This window comes from Musa acuminata, chromosome BXJ3-4 (genome assembly GCF_036884655.1).
Source record: "Musa acuminata AAA Group cultivar baxijiao chromosome BXJ3-4, Cavendish_Baxijiao_AAA, whole genome shotgun sequence".
Taxonomy (NCBI): domain Eukaryota; kingdom Viridiplantae; phylum Streptophyta; class Magnoliopsida; order Zingiberales; family Musaceae; genus Musa; species Musa acuminata.
This window is the reverse complement of record NC_088352.1, coordinates 42,721,901-42,745,504: the sequence shown is the minus strand read 5'-3', so window position 1 is coordinate 42,745,504 and position 23,604 is coordinate 42,721,901. Positions and strand designations below refer to the sequence as shown.

The following is a 23,604-nucleotide window of genomic DNA, read 5'->3' as shown; positions in this document are numbered from 1 at the left end:
GCAAAGAACGGATATGCAAGTATAAAAGATTATTGAACCTTTCTTAATGGCTTCGTCTTTGTACCACCTTTTTGGATGATCAATTAACTGATGTAGGGCTGAGATCTGGGTCGGAAATCGTACTGTTTTCACGGACCAAAGCAGGCCCGTGAAGTTGGGTCGGTCTTTGAAACGGAAATGTAGTGGGTCGGGCCGACGCGTGAGTCGACTCGGTGAAATCGTTTGACTCGTCTGAGCCGACTCGTCAATGGGCTTGATATTCCAATAAATAAAACGAACTCGACGGAAGTCGTCAATGGGCGGGCGTCGCGAGCCCTAGCCGCTGCCAACATCGTCGGCGGAGCACTTCTCTACTGCTGCTGCAGGCCGCAACCTCCCTTGCCCGTGAGTGCTATTCTCTCCTCTCCTCACATCTCCTACACTCTCTTCGCTTCTCTCTCTTCTCCTCTCGCCTTCCCTTTTCTCTTGTTCTCTTGCCCTCTCCTCTCCTCCCCTCCCATCCCAAATTCCCAATGCTTTATCTCAAGGAAGCACCAACTTTACATGTTTTCTGGATGATGCACCAAACTTTATATGTTTCCACTCTCCATGCAATCTGTGGTAAATGTTTTTCATAGTGAGTAGAAAAGGGATATGTACTTCCTAACAATTTTTTGTCTATAAGAAGTTGTACATAAATCGCCTGTTTTCTGGATATTGATGGCAATTATTTTTCTGTTTAGCTTGATCATTAGGGAAGTTATAATCCTTCCGTTGTCTTCTTTTTACCATAGGAAGCCAAAGAGACGTTTTATTTGCCACCTCAAGTATCTACCTTCGAATAATTAGGTTTAAGCTTGCACAATTGGAGGAAGATGGCGGATGAAAGCTACTTGAGGACATGGGTCTCAGATAAGCTTATGTCTTTGATGGGTTACTCCAAGGGTGTAGTTGTTCAGTATGTCATTAGATTATGTAAGCATGAATTAGATGTTTTTTCTGTTGGACTTTTCCTTTTGTTTTGTCAAAAAGACAATGAACATATATTTCTTTTATGCATTGACAGCTAAAGAGTCACCCTCGCCTGCTGATCTTATGTGTAAACTCGTAGAGTTTGGGTTTTCTTCGTCAACAGAAACTCGCTCCTTTGCTGAAGAGATATATGCAAAAGTTCCACATAAGAAGACTGGTCCTAGCGTGAGTTCTCTTGAATTCTCATGTAACTCGAGCTTGGATTGTGCTTTCCTGCCACTTCTGCCATTGTTTTGTTTTGGATGGTGATTGTCAAAAGTAAATTTATATGGAAGATATGCACCTAAAGATTCATCTGGCTTTACGGGTGATATTGCTTCATAGTGCATGCAATGATATAAAGAAACTAGCTAAAGTGAATCAAAATTTGTTCTTGTTAAGAAGTTTTATCACAATGCAGTAGGAAAAAAGGACTAGTCTGTTTGCAAGTTCATCTTTCAGTAGGTGCTGGAAAGTGCTTATAGCTACTCAGAGTATGGACTCTTGAGCTTTATCTTTGTCAAAATTGATCAGCACAATGCGTTTAAGAGAGTAGAATATTTTGTTAATTTTTTTTTTTTTTTTTGACAATGAGAAAATGGTGAACATTCCTGTGATTGTTTGATGATAGGGTAACTCAATACTTCCATTGTAAATATTGGTTTTGGGTTTAAGTTATTATGTGGTCTTTGAGGTAAGTATAAAATTTATATCTTTTAAAACTAATATATAGTAAATTATTATTGTGATGCTGGTTGATGAAGAGTAGTGAGTTGGATACATGGGTTGACAACATGGTTGTTGGGACATAAGGAAACATGAGCAGGTTTTAGTGCCGTGGCAGTCTGTAGTTGTCTTGTGCTCTCTGCTACAGGTATAAACATTTTTTGTGGTCTGTTAGTTGGTCACTTTGTACATTATTAGTGTAGTGATGGATTAATTTCTTTTTTAAACATTTAAACATTTAAAGACTATTAAACAAAAGCTGATGTTGATGAGTATCTTGCTGGCAAGTATTTTTTGATCAAGCCTAGTAACCGGTTTCAGTATTTTTTGATCATTCCTTCTCTCATGATTTGTTCTGGTGATGGATGACAACTGTATGCTGTCCATTTAATGTCAGGGTTTACTCGACTATATTCTTTGTTGTCAATTTCATTGATGTTTATTTTTAGTTTTAGCAGTTCTTTGCATCTTTATTATTCAAACTGTAATGATTGCTAGCTCCTATAAGAATATGCACATTCTTTTAAAATTGATTAACGTTATTTTCATTCTATATACTTGCAGTGACAGAATAAGTTCTGGCTGTAAATTATAATTTCAATTGATTGCTTGTATGTATTTGTCTCAGAATTATCAGAAAGCTGAAAAGGAAGCAACTCAATTTGCAAAAAAACAGAGGAGCTACAAACTTCTGGATGCTGATGATGAGGACATAGACAGCCATGCACCAGCCAATCATGTAGATTCTCAGATGGAGAAAGTGGGTTCTCACCGAAAGCGCTTTAGAAAGAAGAGCCAGACCGATGATGCTGAAGATGATGAGGCATTATATTACTCTTTTTTTTCCACTTTATTTTTCATGTGGTAAGTTTCAGGTTGACGCCTCTTCTAATGGTTTCTTACTTTTGTTTTTGACTTAATGCTATACTGCAGGTTATTAAACAAGAAGGGAATGACCGACAGGTTCGAAGTCGTACATCAAAGGTAGATGAAGATGATGATGAGGTTGAGGTATGCTTTGAGGGAATTATTATCTTCTGAATTTTTTTGAATTTCTATGAATGATGGTGGCTCTATTTGATCAGATTATCACATGTTACCCAAGAATTCTAATTCAAAATAAATTAGTTAAAATGCTCTCAACATTTCCTTTTTGGAAAATATCCACAGTTCTACTTGGTTATACTAATGCAAGATGACTGAGACAAACTACTCTCATAGGAAACAACTACTTTGGTGTCTTGCAAATCACAATGAAGTATAATATATTTTTGGGATGATGAAAACTACTTGGGTTGGATACTTAGGATCGATCAGTACCATTTTGGTGGTATGTTTGACAAGTATCTTAACTTTGCAAATTTTTATATGTTTATCTTGAGATGTAGATAATTATGTTTTGTCATCATAGCATTATGCAGCATATTACCATTAGCATGGCCTGCATGCCGGTTGAAACATGGCAAAACTTGTCTTTCCCATAATGTATCGTGGTTGGTAGCTTGGCTATTGTTAGGCATGATCTGTGCCTGCAGAAACTTCAACCCATGCTAGTTGCTGGTAAGCTACCATGAAAAGAGACTTTCTTGTGCGGTGATCAATGTTAATAAATGTCATAATGCATTTCATGTGACAACAGAGAGGATTTTTTGTAGAGTTTGGTCATATGTTACCAAAATATATATTTTTAGAATAGTTATGAAACATAAAGAATTCTGGTGATAGATGTTTATATTAGAGAAGCAAGTAGTTATATTCTTGAAAGTGTAGGTCCGTTTGAAGTTTCATATATGTTGATGGAAAATGTGAAACGAGGAATAGTTTGTGTCATGTTAATATGGAACAAGATTATTGCAAGTGTTTCTTGGAGGATTTTAACTTACATAGTTGAAGGTGCCATATATTTTTCATGATCACTTAATCTTGAAACCCCTTGCAAATTTAATATTTTTAATTTGTTTCCGTAACATTGATGTTCTCCAAATTTAATATTTTTTAAAAATTAGTTTGTCCAAACACTGATAGTCTACTCTATTTTTTGCCAGCTTTTTTAAACTTAGATTATATCTTATTGCCCAAATTTAAGTCATCAACATGAACCGACTTCAAAGTTAAGGCTGAAAAGACTTTTGTTTTACAATGAATTGTGATGTTTGTGATCAATGATTAAACCTGCTCAAATATCAAGCACTTGATGGTAAACTGTTAACGTTGGCTGAAAGGTTATGCAAATAGCTTTGTGCTTTAGAGTAGACATTGTGACACACCAGTTACCACATTAAATGTGGGATTATTTGGCTGACACTGTTTAAGCTATTCTTTGGACTTGTAATTTTTTGTTAACTATATGTTTAGACTCTCATACGGACATCTGTTTGACTTGTTTATCCCTATACTAGATGGGTATCCAAGTTCTAGCGGCTATTATCACTATATTGTTCTGTCAATTATTGTATGCAGCATTATCTCTTCATGCAGAAAGAGTTTCCATGAATGTTTCTTAGCATGATCTTGTTCAATGTGATGCCATGAATTTAAAGTTTATTGCGGAATGCATCATTATGCAGTCAGAAGAAGAGAGAAGACGTGATCAAGAAGAAAGAGCACAATTGGAGAAGAATATCAGAGAAAGAGATGCAGCGGGGACTCGGAAGGTAAGGAAATTCACTGGGGTTTAGTTTTGCTACTTTCACCATGTTGCCAAAATACAATTTATATATGTGAATCAATATCTTTCTCAGATGATCTTTGTCTTGTGTGTTACTTCTGTATGTGCTTATGATATAACGTTGTGGATCATAACCTCATCATGAAATATTCAATGTTGTTAACCTTGTTACTTCTTGATACAAGAATTGTTTTATGATTGCTGGTTTTAAATGCTTAAAAAGGTGTAGTTATTAAAAGTTGTAGAATGGATGGAACTAAATGGCCTAAAATTTTCCTCATTGGTGATGAAGGTATATACTTCTTCATCCTTTTCAATTAATCTCTATAAATCAATTACGAAAGATGAGATCTAAGTGCTTGAAATATCATTTATATATTATCTTAGTTGTGAATCATTTACTCAATTAAGCCATAGTGTGTCTGTGGTTTTAATTTGGGTTTTTTTTTCTTAACTTTAATCTATTGAAATAAGTACACATAAAACTGATTTGTCTGAATTGGAAAATTTGTTTTCATAACTACTCAAATTTAGACCAATAATTTAATAATATGGTACCTAAGTTTATTTTATATCCTCCAATAACTATGTTATGTACCTGGAAGTTCTAGAGTTTCTATTTGTATTTTTTTTCATTGCTCTTAAAAAAACTGTGTGTTCATTTTTTCCTTGTTATCAAGTTCTTTTTTTTTCCTCCAACATGTGAAATGCTTGGTTTCATTTTAATATCTTTCTAATCTTTTTTTAAATCTTTTTTTGTCAACAGCTGACAGAGCCAAAGTTAACCAAGGAGGAGGAAGGTTAGTTCCCTTCATTGGTTACTCAAGTTGCTTTAAGGAAACTGTATTACATCTAATTTTTATTTTTTTCTACAGAGGATCAGATTCGGAGGTTCAAGGCTCTGGAGGATGATGATACTTCAGAATTAAGGTTCTTATTCTTGCACTTATATTTGTTTTGCATTGGTCTTCTATGGCTGAATTATATTTTGCATTTGTCTGTCAGTTTTGTTTTGTCAAATTATTGGTAGATTTTGTTCATTGAGTCCCTACCACCCGCAGCAGTAGCTTATTCAAAAGGGGGCAAAAAAGAGAGAAAAACCACTCATTATATAAATAGGATAAAGGATCTATTAAGAAATAGGAGAAAGTGGAGATCTATTAAGAAATTGGAGAAAGTGGATTTATTAGCCGACACCCTTAAGTTATCGATAAGGAAGGTACCCCGATTGATTATACTTAATGTGACTTTGAAAAACCTATCATAAGTATTTCACAATGAAAAAGCGGATAGACAACCGGAACAAAGACGATTTGAGTTCTGACCTACCCACCCTACCATTCCTTTTTTGCGGGACACCTCCTCTCACTGTTACAGGGTCATTGATCGCTGAAACAAGGGCCAAGAAGCTTTATTGATATAAAGGCTCTATTCATTAACATCATATCGTTCTTCTGGATTCGTGCAGAAATAGGACCGTCCCTAAAGGTCTCCGCTGGACCACTCTGTCAACTGTTCTACCACATGCATATCTGTCTTACTACAAGAGGCTTCCCTATTAGCTCCTATCTCGGTCCATCTCTCGCTGCGCATTGAAGCACTTCACCCTCTAATGTGGTCTGCGCTTTTTCCTGAATCTCCGGGGAGATATACAATAATGAAGGAGCGTGCACAACTTTACGTGTGGATAGATGAAAGAAGGCAGGCTCAACCATAGGGTCCAAGGGGAGAAGAGAACAGGGTGGTTGTGGTATATGGAAGTAATTTTTAGTTATAAATATTGAGAATTAGGTGAAAAACTTGTATATAATGTTGTGGAAAGTCCTAGCTATGAGTTAAATTAAAAGCGGTTATAGTTAACCACATTGGAAGGGAGGCTCTTCTATACTCCTTTGCGCACTGATGCCAAGATCCAAAAGAAATGCATCAGTAGATCCACAAATATGTGAGGTTGAGTTTGTTTTGAAGGTATCTTTAACATTATTCGAATCTACCCCTTAAACTTAACAAAAAGGAAGTTCAAATAGACAAATAATTACATTTCACATTTTTGCTTTTAACAAATTTCTCAACTTTTCATATATCTGAAGCTAAATAATCTCCATATCAGTCTCTGACGTCTGCTTTTCTTATACCAGGAAAGTTTCAAGGCAGGTATATTTGCAGAAAAGAAGGGACCAGAAGCTTGTGGAACTACGGTATGTATGATAACGTTCATATTCTTTATTGGATTTGATTTGCTCCACACTTTTGCTTTTTCATGTTTACGTGTTATCTGATTGATACTCTGGATCTGTTTGGTATGCTGTTACTGCAGGGATGAAATTATTGACCATGATTATATTTTTGAGGGTGTAAAGTTGACTGAAGCAGAAGAACGTGAACTCAGGTATGGGCAGTTTATGGCTTTTTTCTCATGCTAGAGGATATAATTCATGTTAATTTTTCTACTGATCATATTGCCCTTTTCTCCATTGTTTTTGTTGTTCTTATTTGAACTGTAATTTTGAAGAATCCTATGTGCATAAATGTAATAAAAATACAATTTTGCAACTGTTACTGAGCATGCTTGGCATGTGATGTTTATAACTTCTGGAGTTTGGGATAATATTTTTCCAATATTAGCTGCATAATTGACAGTATATAGAAAATCTTTTGAGTCCTTAAATTAATATATGGCGAGTTAACTAATACAAGCTTCAAAGTACAAGGACCAGGTGTTTCTAAAATTGTGGATGCAATTTATCTTTAAGTGGGAATCACTTGTCACATCTAATGGCTGCTAAATTTATAGGTAAAATCTTTACACTTGTTTTTAATGCAATAGATTAGGTTAGAGATCCCATAGATGATTTGATAAGTTTACCATTCAACTGTTTCTTATCGTAGAAGTGTTTTTATGCACTTGCAGTATGAGGAACTTTGGATCACCAAAATTAACAATGCAAACAACAAGCAGATGTTGATTATAAATTCTTCAGAATTAAACAAAATATTGAAGTAAATGCACATGATAATTATACCCTTAAAGGAAATAACTGACCCTTTGTCAGTGTAATCAAAGGTGCTAGGTGCCAAAATGTCCAAGACGCTACGTGCTAACCAGAGCATTAGGAGGCGCTCTGGAATATTCTATTTCAAAAATTATAAATCATGATTGATAAAAATAAACTAAAACAAAAATAACACATCAAAGTTGTATTCATTTAAAGTACTAATGACAAATACTAACAGATACTAAATCCACATGTATTAATAAAAATATTAACATGGAAGGAGAAGGAGGATGAAAGGAGCTTGTTGGGGGATGAGAGGAGTGTGGTTGGATGGCTGTCGGTGGATACCCAATTTTTTGGGAGTGTTGGTTGGGTGACTTGTCGCTGGGAGTCTGGGTTCCTGTTAAGTTAGGTGGTTGGGAAAGAGGGATGATAGGGGGCTATAGTCCTGGAACAGGAGCAGGGAGGGCTGCGATGAAGAGGCAGGGAGAGGGAGGAGAAGGTAGTGTGTGGGGGAGGTTGGTGTCTGGGAAGGGAGGGAGGAGGAATCAGGGAAGGAGGGGGGGATGGGCTGCGATGAATATTTTTTGTGGGGGGGGGGGGTCGGAGGGGAGGAGGAGGGAAGAGAAGGGAGAGGGAGGGTGGTATCGGGGAAGGGGGGCTGCGATGAATGGGGAAGAGGGAGGAGAAGGGAGTGTGCGATGGAGGAGGAGGAAGTTGATGAGGAGAAAGAGAGAGATATCTGCAGGGGAAGAAGCCATTGCCACTGTTCGCCAAGGAAAATGCTGCAGCGACAAGAGCTTGCTGCTGGTGGAGGAACACGTCACCGCTGCTGTTGCTATTCGCCGATGGTGATGAAGTCAACAGCTGTGCACCAAGGATACACTGTAGTCGTTGGGGAGAAAGAGACTGCGTCTAGGGCATGGGTGCCTTCTTGCGCCGGGGGGGCTCGGGGCGATTTGGGGTTGGTGGGGGGGGGGGAGCGGGGTGGTGCGCGGGGTGTGTGTTTGTGTCTGGAAGGACGGGTGGGGTTTGAGGTTGAGACCATCTGGTGTAATCAACCCGGAGGACAAATCGGCTTGGCTCAGGCTCGACTTAGCCTGAGTTGAATTAGGCGGGTGGCCCAGGCGAGTGCCTAGGCTGCGACCGGTTGAACTTGCTTGCCTAGCCCACTAATTGAGTGCTCGAGCCTCACTTAGGCGAACACTGGTGACTTCACTGCCCTTCGGAACTATATAAAGATAGTTTCTTTGAAATTCCAAGCGATCTTTGTACTAAAATGAGTTTTCACTTTTATCCTCCTTTGATACTAGAATATGCTATTCCTTGCAATTTGCCTTCTGTGGCTTCATTTCTACTAAGGCACATGTAAAACGAACCAAAAGGGAAATTTGAGAAGTTGATTTTTGCATTGTGCCCTCACACCTTTCTTTTTATCACGTCTTTAATTCCATATCATTCCTTGCTCTTGCAGTGCTCAATTCTGATGCATAGTGAGAAACACATTGCATCTTTGGCATTTAGTTGATCTCCATTTTCACTGTGGTTGCATCCATACTCTTGTTACTGAATTTACTAAAGACTCTTAAGAAGAAATTATGAAGGTGAAACATTTTCTATCAGTTATTTATAATGGTCCTGACCTATTGATTAAGCTTATTTTGTTTGACATAAAGAAAAAGTTATGACATGGAAAGAAAATACTTGCTGCAGTTTCAATCATGGTTTTAAGTTTCTCAGTGTGACCAGCAGAAGCATGTTGGCTTGAATGCATTTATATGTGCGCTTTGAATGCAGTCTTTTTGAAACTGAGATGAATGGAAATGTTTGATCTACTAATTATCATTTGAACTCACTTATGCATAAGGGAATGCAGTAGATACATATGCAGTAGTTCTATTTTATTGAAAATTAATTCTTAGGAACCTTTTGATTTGGAAGTTAAATTTTTGCGAGTAGAAAAAAAAAAGTCTTTCAAGTGAGTAATGTGTTTGAAGGTGCAAATTCAGACTGACCAGTAGACATTAAGCAGTTTAACATCTTATCTTTGTGGCCTCTAATATACTTTTCAAATTAAGACTCACTTGTTTTAGAAGTTATGTCATGCCTTATTTGATCAACTATGCTTCTGATTCATCATTCATAACAAGCTACATAGCAAGCTATATGATAAGGAAAAGATAATGTATTCTTGTCTTCTCTTTCACTGGTCACAAGTGAGCAGGTTTTGAGCCAGCTATATTAGATTTCCGGAACATATACACGAACACAAAAAGTCACAGCATAAAGCATACTAAATATTTTGTTCATTGTACAAGAAGCCTCAATGGCAAGAGAAAATACTTTGTTCTAGTGATAAAATGATGACAGAGACATCTAATTAACTAAAACAAATGTGATTAAGATTGCTACATTGCTTACCATATATGGATTTCAACTTTTTGGTCAAGACAAAAATATGTTGGATAGCATAATAGTTCAAAAGGCATCAAATGAATAAGTACGAAATGCAACTTTCAGAGTAGAGTTGCCACCATCATTATGAAGAGAGTGGGAAATTATGTTTTCGCTAGTTATCCAAATTAGTGCAATTATCTTAAGTTCAGTTGATATCTCTCGACACATTAGGACTTGCTATTGAAAATTTACTTATAACTCTACTTAGTATGGACATTCATTAGCTTTGTAATTTTGCATTGTAATGTCTGCCAAGTGCACAATTGTCATATGGTTGGTTGGAGATTTGTTGGTTTTTTGTTAAGATTTTGTTCAAGATGCTGATCTTTTAAGCATGAAATGGGAGAATTTTTTGACAGAGGGGACAATTTAAATCTTAAGAACCTCCCTTGGCAGGTCCCTTGCAGTGCTTTTTGAGTAGGTTTTGGAGAAAGTCCATCAATTTATGAATAATTGTATGCTGTCATCTGTCAAATGCTTAGAGAGGCATTTTTATATAGGTCCTCCGGTTAGCCTCTGGGATTTGTCTTTCTAGTGGCTATTGTAATTCTCAAGCATCATGAATCACAGGCCCTTTAGCAAGTGCTTGTTTTGAACTCAATTGCTTCGAAAAATTTACTTGTAAATCTGATTTATTGATGCATTCTATTTTTCTTCTAGGTACAAAAAGAAAATTTATGAACTTGCATCAGAGCACTTAGAGGATGTGGATAACTTCAATGAGGTAATGCTACCGACTACGAGCAACTGCTAGTATGCATTTTGTGTCTTTTCTTCCAAAATTTTAAAGTTCGCATATCTGTTCTTTTTCTGAGTCCCTTTCACCACCTGCAAGTACACTTCTTTTTTGAAAAACAATGTATATAAATTAAGCTTTTCTCAGTTTACTCGGGTGCTAATGATTTCATATCCTTTCTTGGTGTTGCTTCTATGCAACATGAATAACACACATTGGCAGCACTATTACTTGATGCTTCTATAACCCAAGTTTTTGTTATACTTGCTAAGCTTATCTTTGTTTTCAATTGATTTTTGACCAGTGACAAAAATTTCCCTTCAATCTTATAAACATTTAACAGTTACAAATGAGTATGAGAAACATATGTTTGAATTTATCTTGTGAAAATTTACTTGTCCTTTGGTTTGTACCCAACTATTTTTAAACAACAATTGATTCTTATTTTTTTGGGTTGTGAATTTTGCTATGTTTCCCAGTTAATATTTGGTGCATTTTAATTTCATATCCGGGTGGTACGTGCCGGTCCGACAGCCTCTTGGCATGTGGACTGCCCGCTACCGGGTGATACCAAATTTTTATCAATAATTTAAAGGCGGCAGAGAGGGAGGCGAGTCGTGAAAGGAATAATTTTTATCGGTTCCTCCCCGAGATTCCGGATTGGAATGACCTCTTTAATTTGCTTCGTTCTAGCTGATAACATAGTTTGGTTGATTTGGCTTTGGATGTGGGTGGTTTCCTGGGAAGGTGGTTCTTGGAGCTGCACTCATGGCGAAGAGGCGGAAGCTGTAGGTTCAGATCTTTTGTGGGAAAAGAAACTTCTTTTGATTTGAAGTGGTAGCAAGGAGAGGGCAGTTTGGGAGTCAAGAAGAGGGAGGAGGAGACGTGATGTACAGGTCTCCTGCGGTGCGGCCGTCGAAATATCTCAACCTTCCTTACCCGCTCGTCGGTTTGTTCAGTGGACAACAAACAACGGAAGCCGAATCCGATCTTTGCCGCCACCAGCAGCAGCAGATGAGCACTGGCCTCCTCCGGTATCGGTCATCCCCAAGCTCACTGCTCGGCGAAGTTTTTGAGGACTTCCTCTCCGTTAGAGCCTCCAGCCTAGAACGAGACCATGTTTGCCCGGTTCTTAGTGTCAGATCTTCGTGACAAGACCCAGGACGGTCCCTCCGTTGGCGCCGCCACCACCAGCTGCCAGAGCAGCCCTCACTTTCCACCCCTGCAACTACCACCACCGCCTTCTGCACAGGAGGTCAAAGAACAATAAAGCAGATCTGCACCTGCGCGAAGGAATCATGCAGCCACAGCGAGTCAAAGCGCTGTGCAGATCCACGATGGATTTCACAAAATGCGATGCCAAACTTTTCCTCTTTTTTTTTTTTTCCTTCAGCAATGGCGTAGATAATGTGTGAACTATCTCCTGGGAAATCAATCAGATGTATCACCATCATGGGATCATTGACGATGGAGGTGGCACAACTCAAGCATAGAAACTTCGGCAGCTCCTCTAATCTCATCAAGCATGCCTTGGCTTACCGCTCGGTATGCCGGTCTGATACGAGATTAAAATCCTTAGTTATAGTTAGGTTACATAGAATGGTTCTAGTGCATGAGTCTACCATCAATATGAGGTCCCAGGAGGATCAATGAGCACAACTTTACATTTCCAAGCAAAGAAGTTGTTTCATGGCTCGATATTAGAAGACTTGGGCAATCTTATACTTTGGCTCTGCCAATGACACAGTGATTTTACCTAACTGCAGAAAATTGAAGTGATGGGATATAATTCGAGTAGTAAAGAGTCATTTATTCTTAGTTGTTTCGTTTCTTGGGTTTGGAAATGAATTAGGTTGGATCTATCTATTATCAGAATTCATTTTCTGTGATCCAATATCCATAGTCACGGGAACAATCACTTATAAAGATAAAGCAGCAGACATTGACCTTTCATAGATCCTTCATTGGTGTGAGCCACGTGCATCGAGTTTGTTCTTAGAAATCCACAAATTGGACTTGCAGCCTTAAATATTTATTGTGCAAAAATTAGATGGAAAAATTTTATTGGAAGATCCAAGATTATGAACTTTTGCTTGCAGTTATCTAGGTGTGTTTTTGTAATCTTCCTGTTTTCTTGACTACTATTAGATCTATAAATCAATTTTTGAGATGCAAATGTTTTGTGCTTTATTTTTAAGTTGTGGTCATAATTTAGTTTTCCAATAGTTTTACTCTTTTGCTAGTCCTTTTGGCTGTGCTCCTCAATATTTCATCAGATGGTATTGTCAAAAGATTTCTTGCCTCTCCATGAATCTGTTAAAAATTGTATTTATTTAATTACTGATCCCATGTAACTATATTTTCATGTAGTTAAATTGGCCTTTGTAATTATGATTGGTGGTACATCAGTCTTTCTCAGCACCCGATGACTTCGGGTATCCATACTTAGGTTTAGGTAGGTAAATATGTACATAAGTTGGGTTTGGGTATTTGGTTTCCAGTCTGATTAGGGTAAAATTTGCTGGTACCATTTTGATAGGCTGTTGAAAACGGTGTTGGGCAGGTATTTAGAACCTTTGATGTAAGTTTTTAACTTGTACTGGAATTTAATCATTTTATTTGAGTGATCATGTCGATTTTAAACTCACAAATGCACTATAAAATAATACATTGATCACTCAGTATACAATATTCGTGGGCATGGTTATTTTGATTCATTACCTTGGTGACTGTAACTCGATCTGGAGCCTTGATTTGCTATGATTCTTTGAGGTTGAAATTCTAGTCTCTTAGATTACCTAAGTCTGAAATCAAGTAGTACAAGTAAATGCTGCAATTGAGTCTATATGAGTTCATTTATATGTGATCCTCAACTGTTAGTATCTAGTGCAAGCATTAGGATCCCTAGCATCCTTTATTCAAGCTTTTTGTTATCTATAGTCATAAAATTAAACACCATGGTATACCAAGGTTATTGACAATTCTTTGCCACAACGACTGGGCGAATATATGTTGGTTCAGCTTATAATGCTCTTTTTCTGAAGTAAATTCGTTTCTGCAACTATTTTAGATTTCTGCTAACTGTGCCGGTACCATTTCTTATAGTTGTTTGCCAATATTATTGCAGTATAGAATGCCTGAGGCATATGACCAAGAAGGTGGTGTAAATCAAGAGAGAAGATTTGCGGCAGCTATGCTGCGATACAGGTAAAACAGTTCACTGCATAGATGTCATCATCATTTTATAGTTGACGGTTGTCGTATTCTTGATTCATTTCTGACCTTGTTGTTGGCGTGGTGGTGGACTAATTTTTTCGTATTCTGTTCATCCAAATCTGCAATTTTTTTCTACTTTTTGTCCTTTCTAGGGATGCTGGTGCTGGAGACAAGATGGACCCCTTTGCTGAACAGGAAGAATGGGAAAACTATCAAAGTGGTATGACTAGTTCGTTAGGGTATATCTTCTCTTTGTCCTCTTTTGTTATATTGATGTTAATATGTTTCTGACACAGGGAAGGCAAATTTAAAGTATGGTTCGAAGGACAAAAAGCAAGCTTCAGCTGACTATCAGTATGTTATAATTTCCATTTTTATTGATTTTTTTTACGATTTGGAAATGCTAATGAGCAATTGGCTTAATATACTGACATTCTGAACCAATGTTTGTAATTTCGTATCGTACCGAAGTTTCGAGCTCAGTTCAGTATGGCACGGTATAAGTATACCGAACGGTACATTTCGGTATACCGCTTGATATATATATTAAAAAAAACAAAAAAAATGATGGCTCTGCCCGCATGAGGAGGGAAAGGGCGACATCGCTCGGTTTCCCTGCACAAAAAAAAGAAAGGGAAAGGCAACGTCGGCTTGGTTTCCCTGTGCAAAAAAAAAAGAAAAGGGAAAGGCGACGTCGCTCGGTTTCCCCCCGCAAAAAGAAAAAGAGGGAAAGGCGACATTGCCTCGGCGATGTCGCTCGGTTTCCTTGCACGAAAAAAAAAGAAAGGCGTCGCCTCGGTCTGTTTTTTCTCTTGGGGAGAAGAAATCGCTTCTCCCTGTGATGTCGCCGAGGCTTCGTCGTCACGTTGGATCTTCATGTTTTCGTTTTTCTTCTCCCTCTTCTTTTTTCTCCATCACCGACCAATTTAGGAACGGAAACAGTCGCAATCGATGCTTCCGTCATGTAGGGGACGGTCCGTGTACCGATCTGCTGATGGATCGATATGTACTTCCTGTACTGGGCGGTATTATTCGAAATTAAAATCCTTGTTCTGAACTGATTTATAGTATAAACTGTTATTGTTATTTCTTGTGTTGATTGTTTTGCTTCTGTTTTCTAACTAGGTATGTCTTTGAACATGGTGTTGACTTCATCAAGGAGTCCATTATGGATGGTGTCAATGTATGCGACTAAAAAACACATTGATTATATAACTATACGAAGGTGCCACCTTGCTTCTAATTCCAAACATTCCTTTTTTGAGCAGTATGAAGATGAGATGCCTTCTGAGGATCCTGATGATTCAATTGCAAAAACTGCGCTGCATAAACTTCAAGTATGCTTTTTTCTTTGATAGGATTCATTTTGGAGGTGGTGGGTTAAGTTTCTAATAGTGTTTTTTTATATCAAATGTTTCTATGAAGTTCTTTGACCATGATTCTTATACTTTGACACAATATTCAATATTTGATTATTTCATCCTTTCTATCAGGAAGAGAGAAAGACTTTGCCAATCTATCCATACCGGGAACAACTGCTTCAGGCAGTTCAAGATCATCAGGTTAGTGATTTTGTTAACATGAATTAATTGTATATTATTTGATTTGCACCATTTCTGGAGGCTGCATGCCGAATTGAGGTGCTTGAGGAAAGTATGAATTGTAGGATAAACTTTTATCTGCTTTATTTTAAGAAAATACATAAATATAATATTGTGGTTGTGCATGAATTTGTATAACTAACTTTGATTATCTTCTTTATAAGGAAATTATCTACAATCTACATCTTTATTTTCTTGTGCTTTGTTTGCCCAATTATAACATACTTATAATAAATTTGTTTTTTCAATAATTTTTTAAATTATTTTTGTTTTAAAAAAAATCAAGGAGAAATAATAATAAGTTAGCATAAGAGTCGTCTCTAAAGAAGCCAAAGTCTCTCCATATAATCTGGGAGCTACATTGAACATGTGAGACAACAAAATCATCGACCAAATTAAGGCTTATTTTTAGTGCTAGTTTGTGAGAGAAGGAAAATTTTCCTAGTTTGCATTCATCTTCTTTTCTTTTGTGTTGCTAATTTATTTACTCCTCTCTCATTTTGATTGGGAACCAAATAGAGCACATGGAATTTACCGCATTGTTTCTTCCCAGCTAATATCTATACTTATGCATTATGTTTTTTTCGAATAGTGGATCATTTTCATTATATACTCTTAATGGCATTTTTTTTCTGTTGAATAGGTTCTTGTCATTGTTGGAGAAACAGGTTCTGGTAAAACGACTCAAATACCCCAATATTTACATGAGGCTGGATATACAAAACGGGGACAGGTAGATGTTTCTGTGTGAAGTTACTCATGCTACACATATGGTCTTTAAGCCAAAATATGTTTGCAGTTTTTTTTCTCTATTGCTTAGTTTGTGTGTGTGTGTGAGTGTGTGCGTGCGTGTATGTGTGCGTGCATGCATGCAGTCCTAATATTACTCTAAGTATTCATCATTTTTGTTGATTATCTTTGTTAATATGGAATGCAGTTTATTTTCAGAGAGGACAATTTTCTTTTACTATTTTATAAGTTCTTAACCGATGTCAATATTTAGCTCATAGTGACATGTAAACCAACTTTTAGTAAGAAATTAAAATTTCATGTAAATGCTCATTCTTGTCCAAAATGTTTAATTTAGAGATGCGATCTGACTAATCATCCTGTAATATAAAAGATTTGAATTTTTTCAACTTCAATCATGGTCTGGCTTTACTAATTATCAGGAAAGTATACCATATGAGGCTTTTGTATGTCTAGGGTTTTGGTCATGCTTCCACTCCCACAGCAGCATGCATCCTGGCTTCAAATGCTGCTCTGTTTCTTGGAAGGAAGGCACTAGAGTGGGGGCTGCTGGAGATAAACATTGCATGCCAATTGTTTTTGGTGCCAAAGATAGATTTTGTGCTCTGGTTGCCTCCTTTATTTTCTCAATGCTTCTGGTTCACCCCCATGTGCTGACTTTTGACTTTTGGCATGGCATTGTACTTTGGCACATGCCATTCTGGCAGCTGGCTGGCACATGATGTGCCGCAAAATGAAAAGCCTTGGTTATAACATAGGATTGTTTTAAATCTTTTGTGTTGGTGACATTTTATAACCTTTTTGCCTCGTTTTAGGTTGGTTGCACTCAGCCACGCCGTGTTGCAGCCATGAGTGTGGCTGCAAGGGTTTCCCAGGAGATGGGAGTCAAACTTGGTCATGAGGTCTGTCTTGTCACACATCTCTGCTAGTTAAAACTGTCTTTATTTACTTTCCGGTTGTGATCCGATCAGGTGCTCTTTGATTCTTGTTGTTAATTGATCTATTTTACAGGTTGGTTATTCTATTCGTTTTGAAGATTGCACATCAGAGAAAACTATAATGAAATATATGACTGACGGGATGTTGCTTCGGGAATTTCTTAGTGAACCTGACTTAGCTAGCTACAGGTATTTTATGAATGCTCCATCCAAGTTTTTGTTGCTTTTCTTTCATAAATGTAAATGTTTTTTTTCTTTTCATGTCAAATGCAGTGTTATCATGGTGGACGAGGCGCATGAGAGAACATTGTCAACAGACATTTTGTTTGGTTTGGTAAAGGTAAGCTGCCTGTCAGAAATGTAACAAGATTTTGGGTGTCTTATTTTTGGATTGTTTATTAAATATGGTTGCTACTTGTTTTCTCACAGGATATATCTCGCTTCCGGAAAGATCTTAAGTTGCTTATATCAAGTGCAACACTTGATGCTAAGAAGTTCAGTGATTATTTTGACTTGGCACCAATTTTCGGAATACCTGGGAGGCGATATCCTGTTGAGATTCACTTCACAACAGCACCAGAAGCAGACTATATTGATGCTGCCATTGTCACAGTTCTTCAGATACATGTGACACAACCACCTGGAGATATTCTTGTATTTCTCACAGGCCAGGAGGAAATCGAAACAATTGATGAGATTCTTAAGCATAGGACAAGGGGTTTGGGTACAAAGATAGCAGAACTAATAATATGCCCAATCTATGCGAATCTTCCAACTGAGCTTCAAGCAAAAATATTTGAACCTACTCCAGAAGGTGCTCGTAAGGTTGTGTTGGCTACTAATATAGCAGAAACATCACTCACAATTGATGGGATAAAGTATGTTGTTGATCCAGGCTTTTGTAAGATAAAGTCCTTTAATCCACGAACTGGTATGGAATCATTGTTAGTGAATCCAATCTCAAAAGCATCAGCAATGCAAAGGGCTGGGCGGTCTGGACGTACTGGGCCTGGAAAGTGTTTTCGTCTTTATACTGCATATAATTTTCAGAATGATCTTGATGATAATGCTGTACCAGAAATACAGAGAACCAACCTTGCAAATGTCGTCCTTACACTGAAAAGTCTGGGTATCAATGACTTGGTTAATTTTGATTTTATGGATCCTCCCCCCTCAGAGGCATTACTAAAGGCTCTTGAACAACTTTATGCTCTTAATGCATTAAACAGCCGTGGTGAATTGACCAAGACTGGAAGAAGGATGGCAGAGTTTCCACTAGACCCTATGCTCTCCAAAATGATAGTGGCTTCAGAAAAATACAAGTGCTCCGAGGAGGTTATATCCATCTCCTCAATGTTGTCTGTTGGTAATTCAATTTTCTATCGTCCAAAAGATAAACAAGTGCATGCAGATAATGCGAGGATGAATTTTCACACTGGGAATGTTGGGGATCACATTGCTTTGCTAAATGTATATCGCATAATCCTTTCTAAAATAGCTGACAACAACAATTATTAATTTATGATTCTAGTGATAAAGCGTACTTGATTTTATTATTTCAGGTGTACAATTCGTGGAAGGAAACTAACTACTCTACTCAGTGGTGCTATGAAAATTATATTCAGGTAATAAAATCATCTGTATGTTTTTCTGAGTCATGAGCATTCCCATGTCTTCTTTTTTTTAAGAATCTTCTCTTTGATAACTATGCTAAAATCTCTACTGGTGGACTTGATATACTTGATCTCAAATATTTCATTTATTTTCTAGATATATATATGCTGTGAAAGTATACTGTATCGGGATTCCATTAGTTTGCAATATTGTTATATGAACAAGACTTTGTAAGTTGCATATGACACAAGGCTGAAGTAGAATGGCAATGAATAATCAAGCAACTGTAGTAATATAGACCTGTGTTTTTGTAAACATGCTTTATTCTACTTAAATTAATAGTGGAGTGCCTTGTAGAACCAGTGTACCTGGTAATCCGCAGTTGCTGAAATAGTTTTTACTCAGAAATTATCATCTAAACAGATAACCAGCATGATTGGTGCTCTGCTCGGACCAAGATTGCACCTTGCCTCTCTTGTTGTGATTGCTTAATTTGGTTGAAATGTCATGAACCAGGAATTCCTTGAAGTCTACTTGTTGGTGTAGGTAAAAAAAATCATATATTACAATTTTATGTCAACTTCTCTCAAATAATCGATTCTTTTACTAGTATTCACTAATTTGACCAAATTGATTTAGTTACTTACACTATATGTTTGGAACTGTTATTATCTCTAGCAATCTTTTCTTCAGTCACTACAGATGAGTTTCTACTGATATGTACCTCTTCACAGGTTCGCAGCATGAAACGGGCAAGAGATATCAGAGATCAGTTGGAGGGCCTCTTGGAAAGGGTTGAGATAGAGCCAACTTCAAATTTGAGCGACCTGGATGCAGTAAAAAAGGCAATTACATCAGGTTTGGGAATGTGGCATGTTTGTCTTGGTGCCTGTGATATTATCTATTTATTGATATCTTTATGACCTAATCTTTGTTCCTTTCAGGTTTTTTCCATCATTCAGCAAAGCTGCAAAAAACTGGGGCTTACAAAACTGTGAAAAATCCTCAAACAGTGTACATTCATCCGAGTTCTGGTCTAGCTGAGGCAAGTTTCTTGTGTAATTTTTGAGCCCTGCATTTGTTGGCAACTATGCCGGGTAAAAATAGCTAAAATATTTGAATTCATTTATAACTTTGGCGGTTATCACAATTTTTTGTTGTGTAATGAAGAAATTTAGTTCCATTACGAAATTTTAGATTCTTTTGAATATTGGTCATCTGAATTTTTAATTTCTTTTTAATATTAATAATCATGATAGGTAGCTAAAATGTCTAATATGCACCTAAAGACATGTGTCAATTTATTAAAAGAACTCATCTTTTATGTCGGATATTGTCTGATCTTTCTTGTTTCCCATTTTTATTTTAGGTGCTACCACGGTGGGTCATATACCATGAACTTGTCCTTACCACAAAAGAATACATGAGACAGGTAGCACTTGTTTCCTGTCCCAGTTTGTTGGCATACAAATCCTTTGGCGAAAGCAAATGGTATCAATTTATATATTGTTGTTAATGCAGGTTATAGAATTGAAACCAGAGTGGCTGATTGAAATAGCACCTCATTTTTACCAAATGAAGGATGTTGAGGATGGTAGCAATACATTTTTTGTCTTCTCCTGAGCTTATGTATTTATATGCTGTTTCACTATATATTCCTCGGTAAATTGCTGAATCATGATTCATTGCAGCAGCTGCCACAAAGAAATTGCCTCGAGGGAAAGGAAGGGCTGCAGACTAAATAATCATAGTTGAGTGGCGTATCATTCAACCAAAAGGGGAACTCAAACTTCTTTTTCGGATGGTTTTCCTGCTAGTTTGTTTGGTTCGCCGTCACATATGTTGCAAGAGAACAATAGTTGATGCTTCCATCTTATAGAGGCGATAATTCAGCCTCCGATTTATGGATGTATACTTGTGTGTTGTACATAGTGATACAAAAGTCATACTTCGAACAGTTATCACTACGATAAACTGCTCATCGAGTGATCAGGCTGTTTTAGAGCTCTTGCATCGTTTGCACTGGATTGATCTATAGTTGCAGCCTGTGGAAGTTCAAAAGACCAACGGGATGCAGAGAGGCAGGTGATTACTTGATTGGTCTAGATATGCTTTACGCAGCCTCTTTTAAACAATGTTCATCTGTACAATGATTCGAAAACCCTCATTTATGTGATAGTTTACTTAAATCCACCGATTAGTATTAGTATTTGATTTTGAAAGATGTATGAATCTTGGTTGTAATACTGATTGCAGAAATTTCAGTGTCTCAGTTTATGCGACAATTGAACTCTTTTAACATTGAACTTTTGCTGCTCATTATATATATATATATATATATATATATATATATATATATAATGCCACGATCCTCCTTTCATAGAATCCCTTGTTGTATTCCATAAACTCGTTTTTCTGTAAGTCTCGCTTTTCTATAAGGAATACTTTCCATCCAACTATGTATTCGCAGTAGGAAGAGATGTGATGGGATTGACATAACATCTTATCTGCTGTGTGTCTTCATGTTCTTCTCAAACTTCCTTTTTGGTTAGGCTTACTGTTCCTCGTGCATTCCTATCTCTCTCTCTCTCTCTCTCTCTCTCTCTCTCTCATACACACAACACCTGATCTGTTGCTGTGTAATACTTCCATTATCCATGTGATGTGCAGAGCTTGATGGTGGCTGGCTTCTGCCCAACGGAGTTATTGATGACTTACTGTGATTTATTGTGATTCAACACAAGCGTTGACATAACTTAAGCTTGTTTAATAATTTTTGTTGGTCTAACTTATCGAATGACAGACGCTAACCTTAGATTTTTCTTCTTGATAAATGAATCAATCTTTTTTGCTCGAGCTCCATCATATACTATCAACCCAAGACAAATTAAAATCCTAATGGAACAGAAGGAACTGTGCCGAGCCAAGAACAACTTCAAGCCGCACGATGCTTTCTACCACATTATCTCAAACGGAATTTTACCATAACATTCCTCTAATTTAGAACTCAATTTAATTTCAAACCGCTGTTTTATGTTATGGTTACTTAATTAGAACTGGAAGCTCATTTGCAATTCTCAAAGGACATAATGATTAGATATAGAACATCTTGATGTAGCCTAGTAATATTGTGAGTTAAGCTTGTTATCCTCTTTCTTTACCAGATGTGGTTGCTTCTAAATGGTTTCAGCAACTTACCATGTTGCTCAATGAAGTAAGTACATTCGGTTTCAGGCATGTTGATTTCAGATACTCTTCAGATGTGTTGTTTACAGTGCGGGAATAAGTCAGCATCATTACAGTTCCTCTACATGCAATTCTTGCCAGATGATTTCAGTAAGCCAAATTAAACTCTCTGTATCCAATACATGAATCCTTTTCTGTCATTGTTCCTGTACAATATAATATCTGGTAGCTCAGTAAAAATGCCTATAAATTAAATGTCAACTTCGAATCTATATGTTGCCTTCTCATTCGTAGACGCTATTATAATGATATTGTAAAAGCCAGAGAACCAAAACAAAAGATAGAGAACATAAGTTAAACACCAATATATAGTGTTACACTGAAACTTCACCTCGGCGCTTTAATCGAGAAAACCCACATGCATCTCATGCAAACTAGTGTTACGTAGAACTTCCACAAACAGATAAAACCCTAACCGAGAAGACAGATTACATGAATGCCTTCTCATGCGAATGCATGCACGCATGGCACCTACGTTGAGGAGATTATTGTAGAACTTCATGGAATGGGATGTCTGCGCAGGAACTTTTGAGCTGCAGACGAAGAAGGCATCGACCCTCAAGTGCTCGGTGCAAGCAGAACCTGGTACAAATCAACAAGCAGATCTCGTGCTTCCCATGACTGGTGATCATGTGAGTATTCTTTCCTCAGGCACTCTTACGACAACAGAAGAAGAAGTCGAGATTAGAGTAGAAAGCTACGATTCATTACCAGATGATGTTAAGCAGAGTCTGGCATAACCTAAAACCTGCCAAGCATAAATCACAAGCTCCAGCTATGTATGTATAGAGTGCATGCTACATGGACCATGGATCACCCTGTCTGCTCCTCAAGTCGTTTTCTGGCTCTTGGAAGTCAGTCCAACAGTCATTTAAGCTCCATGTACAAAGACAATCGTACTTCAAAAGAGTCTGCATGAGAAATTGTATCATCAAAGAGACAAATAATAATGAACAAGGAGGACAACTACAAGATGAGGAGCATGCAGGTGCACGTCAATTGAAATGTTCTTTAAGAAACCATATTGTCACAAGAAATACAAGAAGCTTATGGAACACATGCATCTCCATATATTTCTATATGCTAAGCCAACAACAGCAATACTACTACTACTACTGCATGTTTGATCATGGCTTCGACTGGGCATAGAAAGGACAAGATAATGCAGGTTAATGGAGATGATACTGGTTGTGTGTTAACCTCGTATATTCGATCTTCTAGCAAAAGGCAAACCCAAACATGAGTATTAAGTTTCAGTACCAAGTTCTTCTCCTCATCCTCTTCTCATTCCAGATGGCACAATATCATCTAGCAAACCCTCGTCTGTGGGAGCTGATGAGCTTCTCTCCACCAGGAATGGTGTGATCGGATCCTCATACCGTGGATCGGACATCACGAGCTGGCCTGGATGCGTGGGAAGGTGCACATGTCGCTGTGGTGAAGACAAGGCAAGCCGATCAGATGTCGACCTTGTGTCGCGAGGGTGTATGCTGCCGCTAGGGAAGGAGATGGTGTGGTGACAGTGTTGGCCTTCGTATGTGGTGATCACGATGCTGGGGTCGTGTGAAGAGCGCTCGACTCTCTTCTTGACGGTGCACTTGCTGTTCGTGCAGCGGTAGTAGCTCCTGCAAGAATGATGAGAGCTACCTGCTGGCTTATGGAACTC

At 37.6% G+C, this 23,604-nt stretch overlaps 1 protein-coding gene and 1 long non-coding RNA gene across 9 annotated transcripts; one reads left to right on the top strand and one right to left on the bottom strand.

Moving 5' to 3' along the window:
- The first annotated feature begins 228 nt into the window (after positions 1-228).
- Positions 229-20,977, top strand: LOC135586178 (pre-mRNA-splicing factor ATP-dependent RNA helicase DEAH1-like). 7 transcript variants are annotated; one of them, XM_065149277.1, is made up of 28 exons: positions 229-384; positions 774-954; positions 1,046-1,176; positions 2,345-2,539; positions 2,650-2,727; positions 4,284-4,370; positions 5,151-5,184; positions 5,260-5,314; positions 6,523-6,582; positions 6,702-6,773; positions 10,498-10,561; positions 13,701-13,780; positions 13,942-14,009; positions 14,086-14,143; positions 14,915-14,972; positions 15,058-15,126; positions 15,283-15,351; positions 16,034-16,123; positions 16,956-17,042; positions 17,152-17,267; positions 17,352-17,418; positions 17,508-18,413; positions 18,641-18,703; positions 19,427-19,550; positions 19,637-19,737; positions 20,062-20,124; positions 20,214-20,286; positions 20,384-20,977. In XM_065149277.1, the coding sequence occupies exons 2-28, from the start codon at positions 855-857 to the stop codon at positions 20,431-20,433; spliced, it is 3,018 nt and encodes a 1,005-aa protein (XP_065005349.1). In that variant the 5' UTR covers positions 229-384; positions 774-854; the 3' UTR covers positions 20,434-20,977. The 7 variants fall into 7 exon arrangements, 6 of the variants coding, with proteins under 6 accessions (XP_065005349.1, XP_065005347.1, XP_065005344.1 ...); XM_065149275.1 differs by having other exon boundaries at positions 230-384; positions 17,508-18,548; positions 20,387-20,977; XM_065149272.1 differs by having other exon boundaries at positions 230-384; positions 17,508-18,548.
- Positions 20,978-22,210: 1,233 nt separating this feature from the next.
- LOC135636262 (uncharacterized) lies at positions 22,211-23,568 on the bottom strand. Of its 2 annotated transcripts, none has more exons than XR_010495850.1 (2): positions 23,139-23,568; positions 22,211-22,849 (listed from the first exon to the last, which is right to left on the bottom strand). It is a non-coding gene; the product is annotated as an uncharacterized LOC135636262 (long non-coding RNA). The 2 variants fall into 2 exon arrangements; XR_010495851.1 differs by having other exon boundaries at positions 23,199-23,568.
- Between the last annotated feature and the right edge of the window lie 36 nt (positions 23,569-23,604).

Coding starts and splice junctions, on each gene's coding strand:
- LOC135586178 (XM_065149272.1), top strand. CDS start 855: ATGGCGGATGAAAGCTACTTGAGGACATGGGTCTCAGATAAGCTTATG. Junction 955..1,045: donor TCAGTATGTCATTAGATTAT/GTAAGCATGAAT, acceptor ATGCATTGACAG/CTAAAGAGTCACCCTCGCCT. Junction 10,562..13,700: donor ATGTGGATAACTTCAATGAG/GTAATGCTACCG, acceptor ATATTATTGCAG/TATAGAATGCCTGAGGCATA.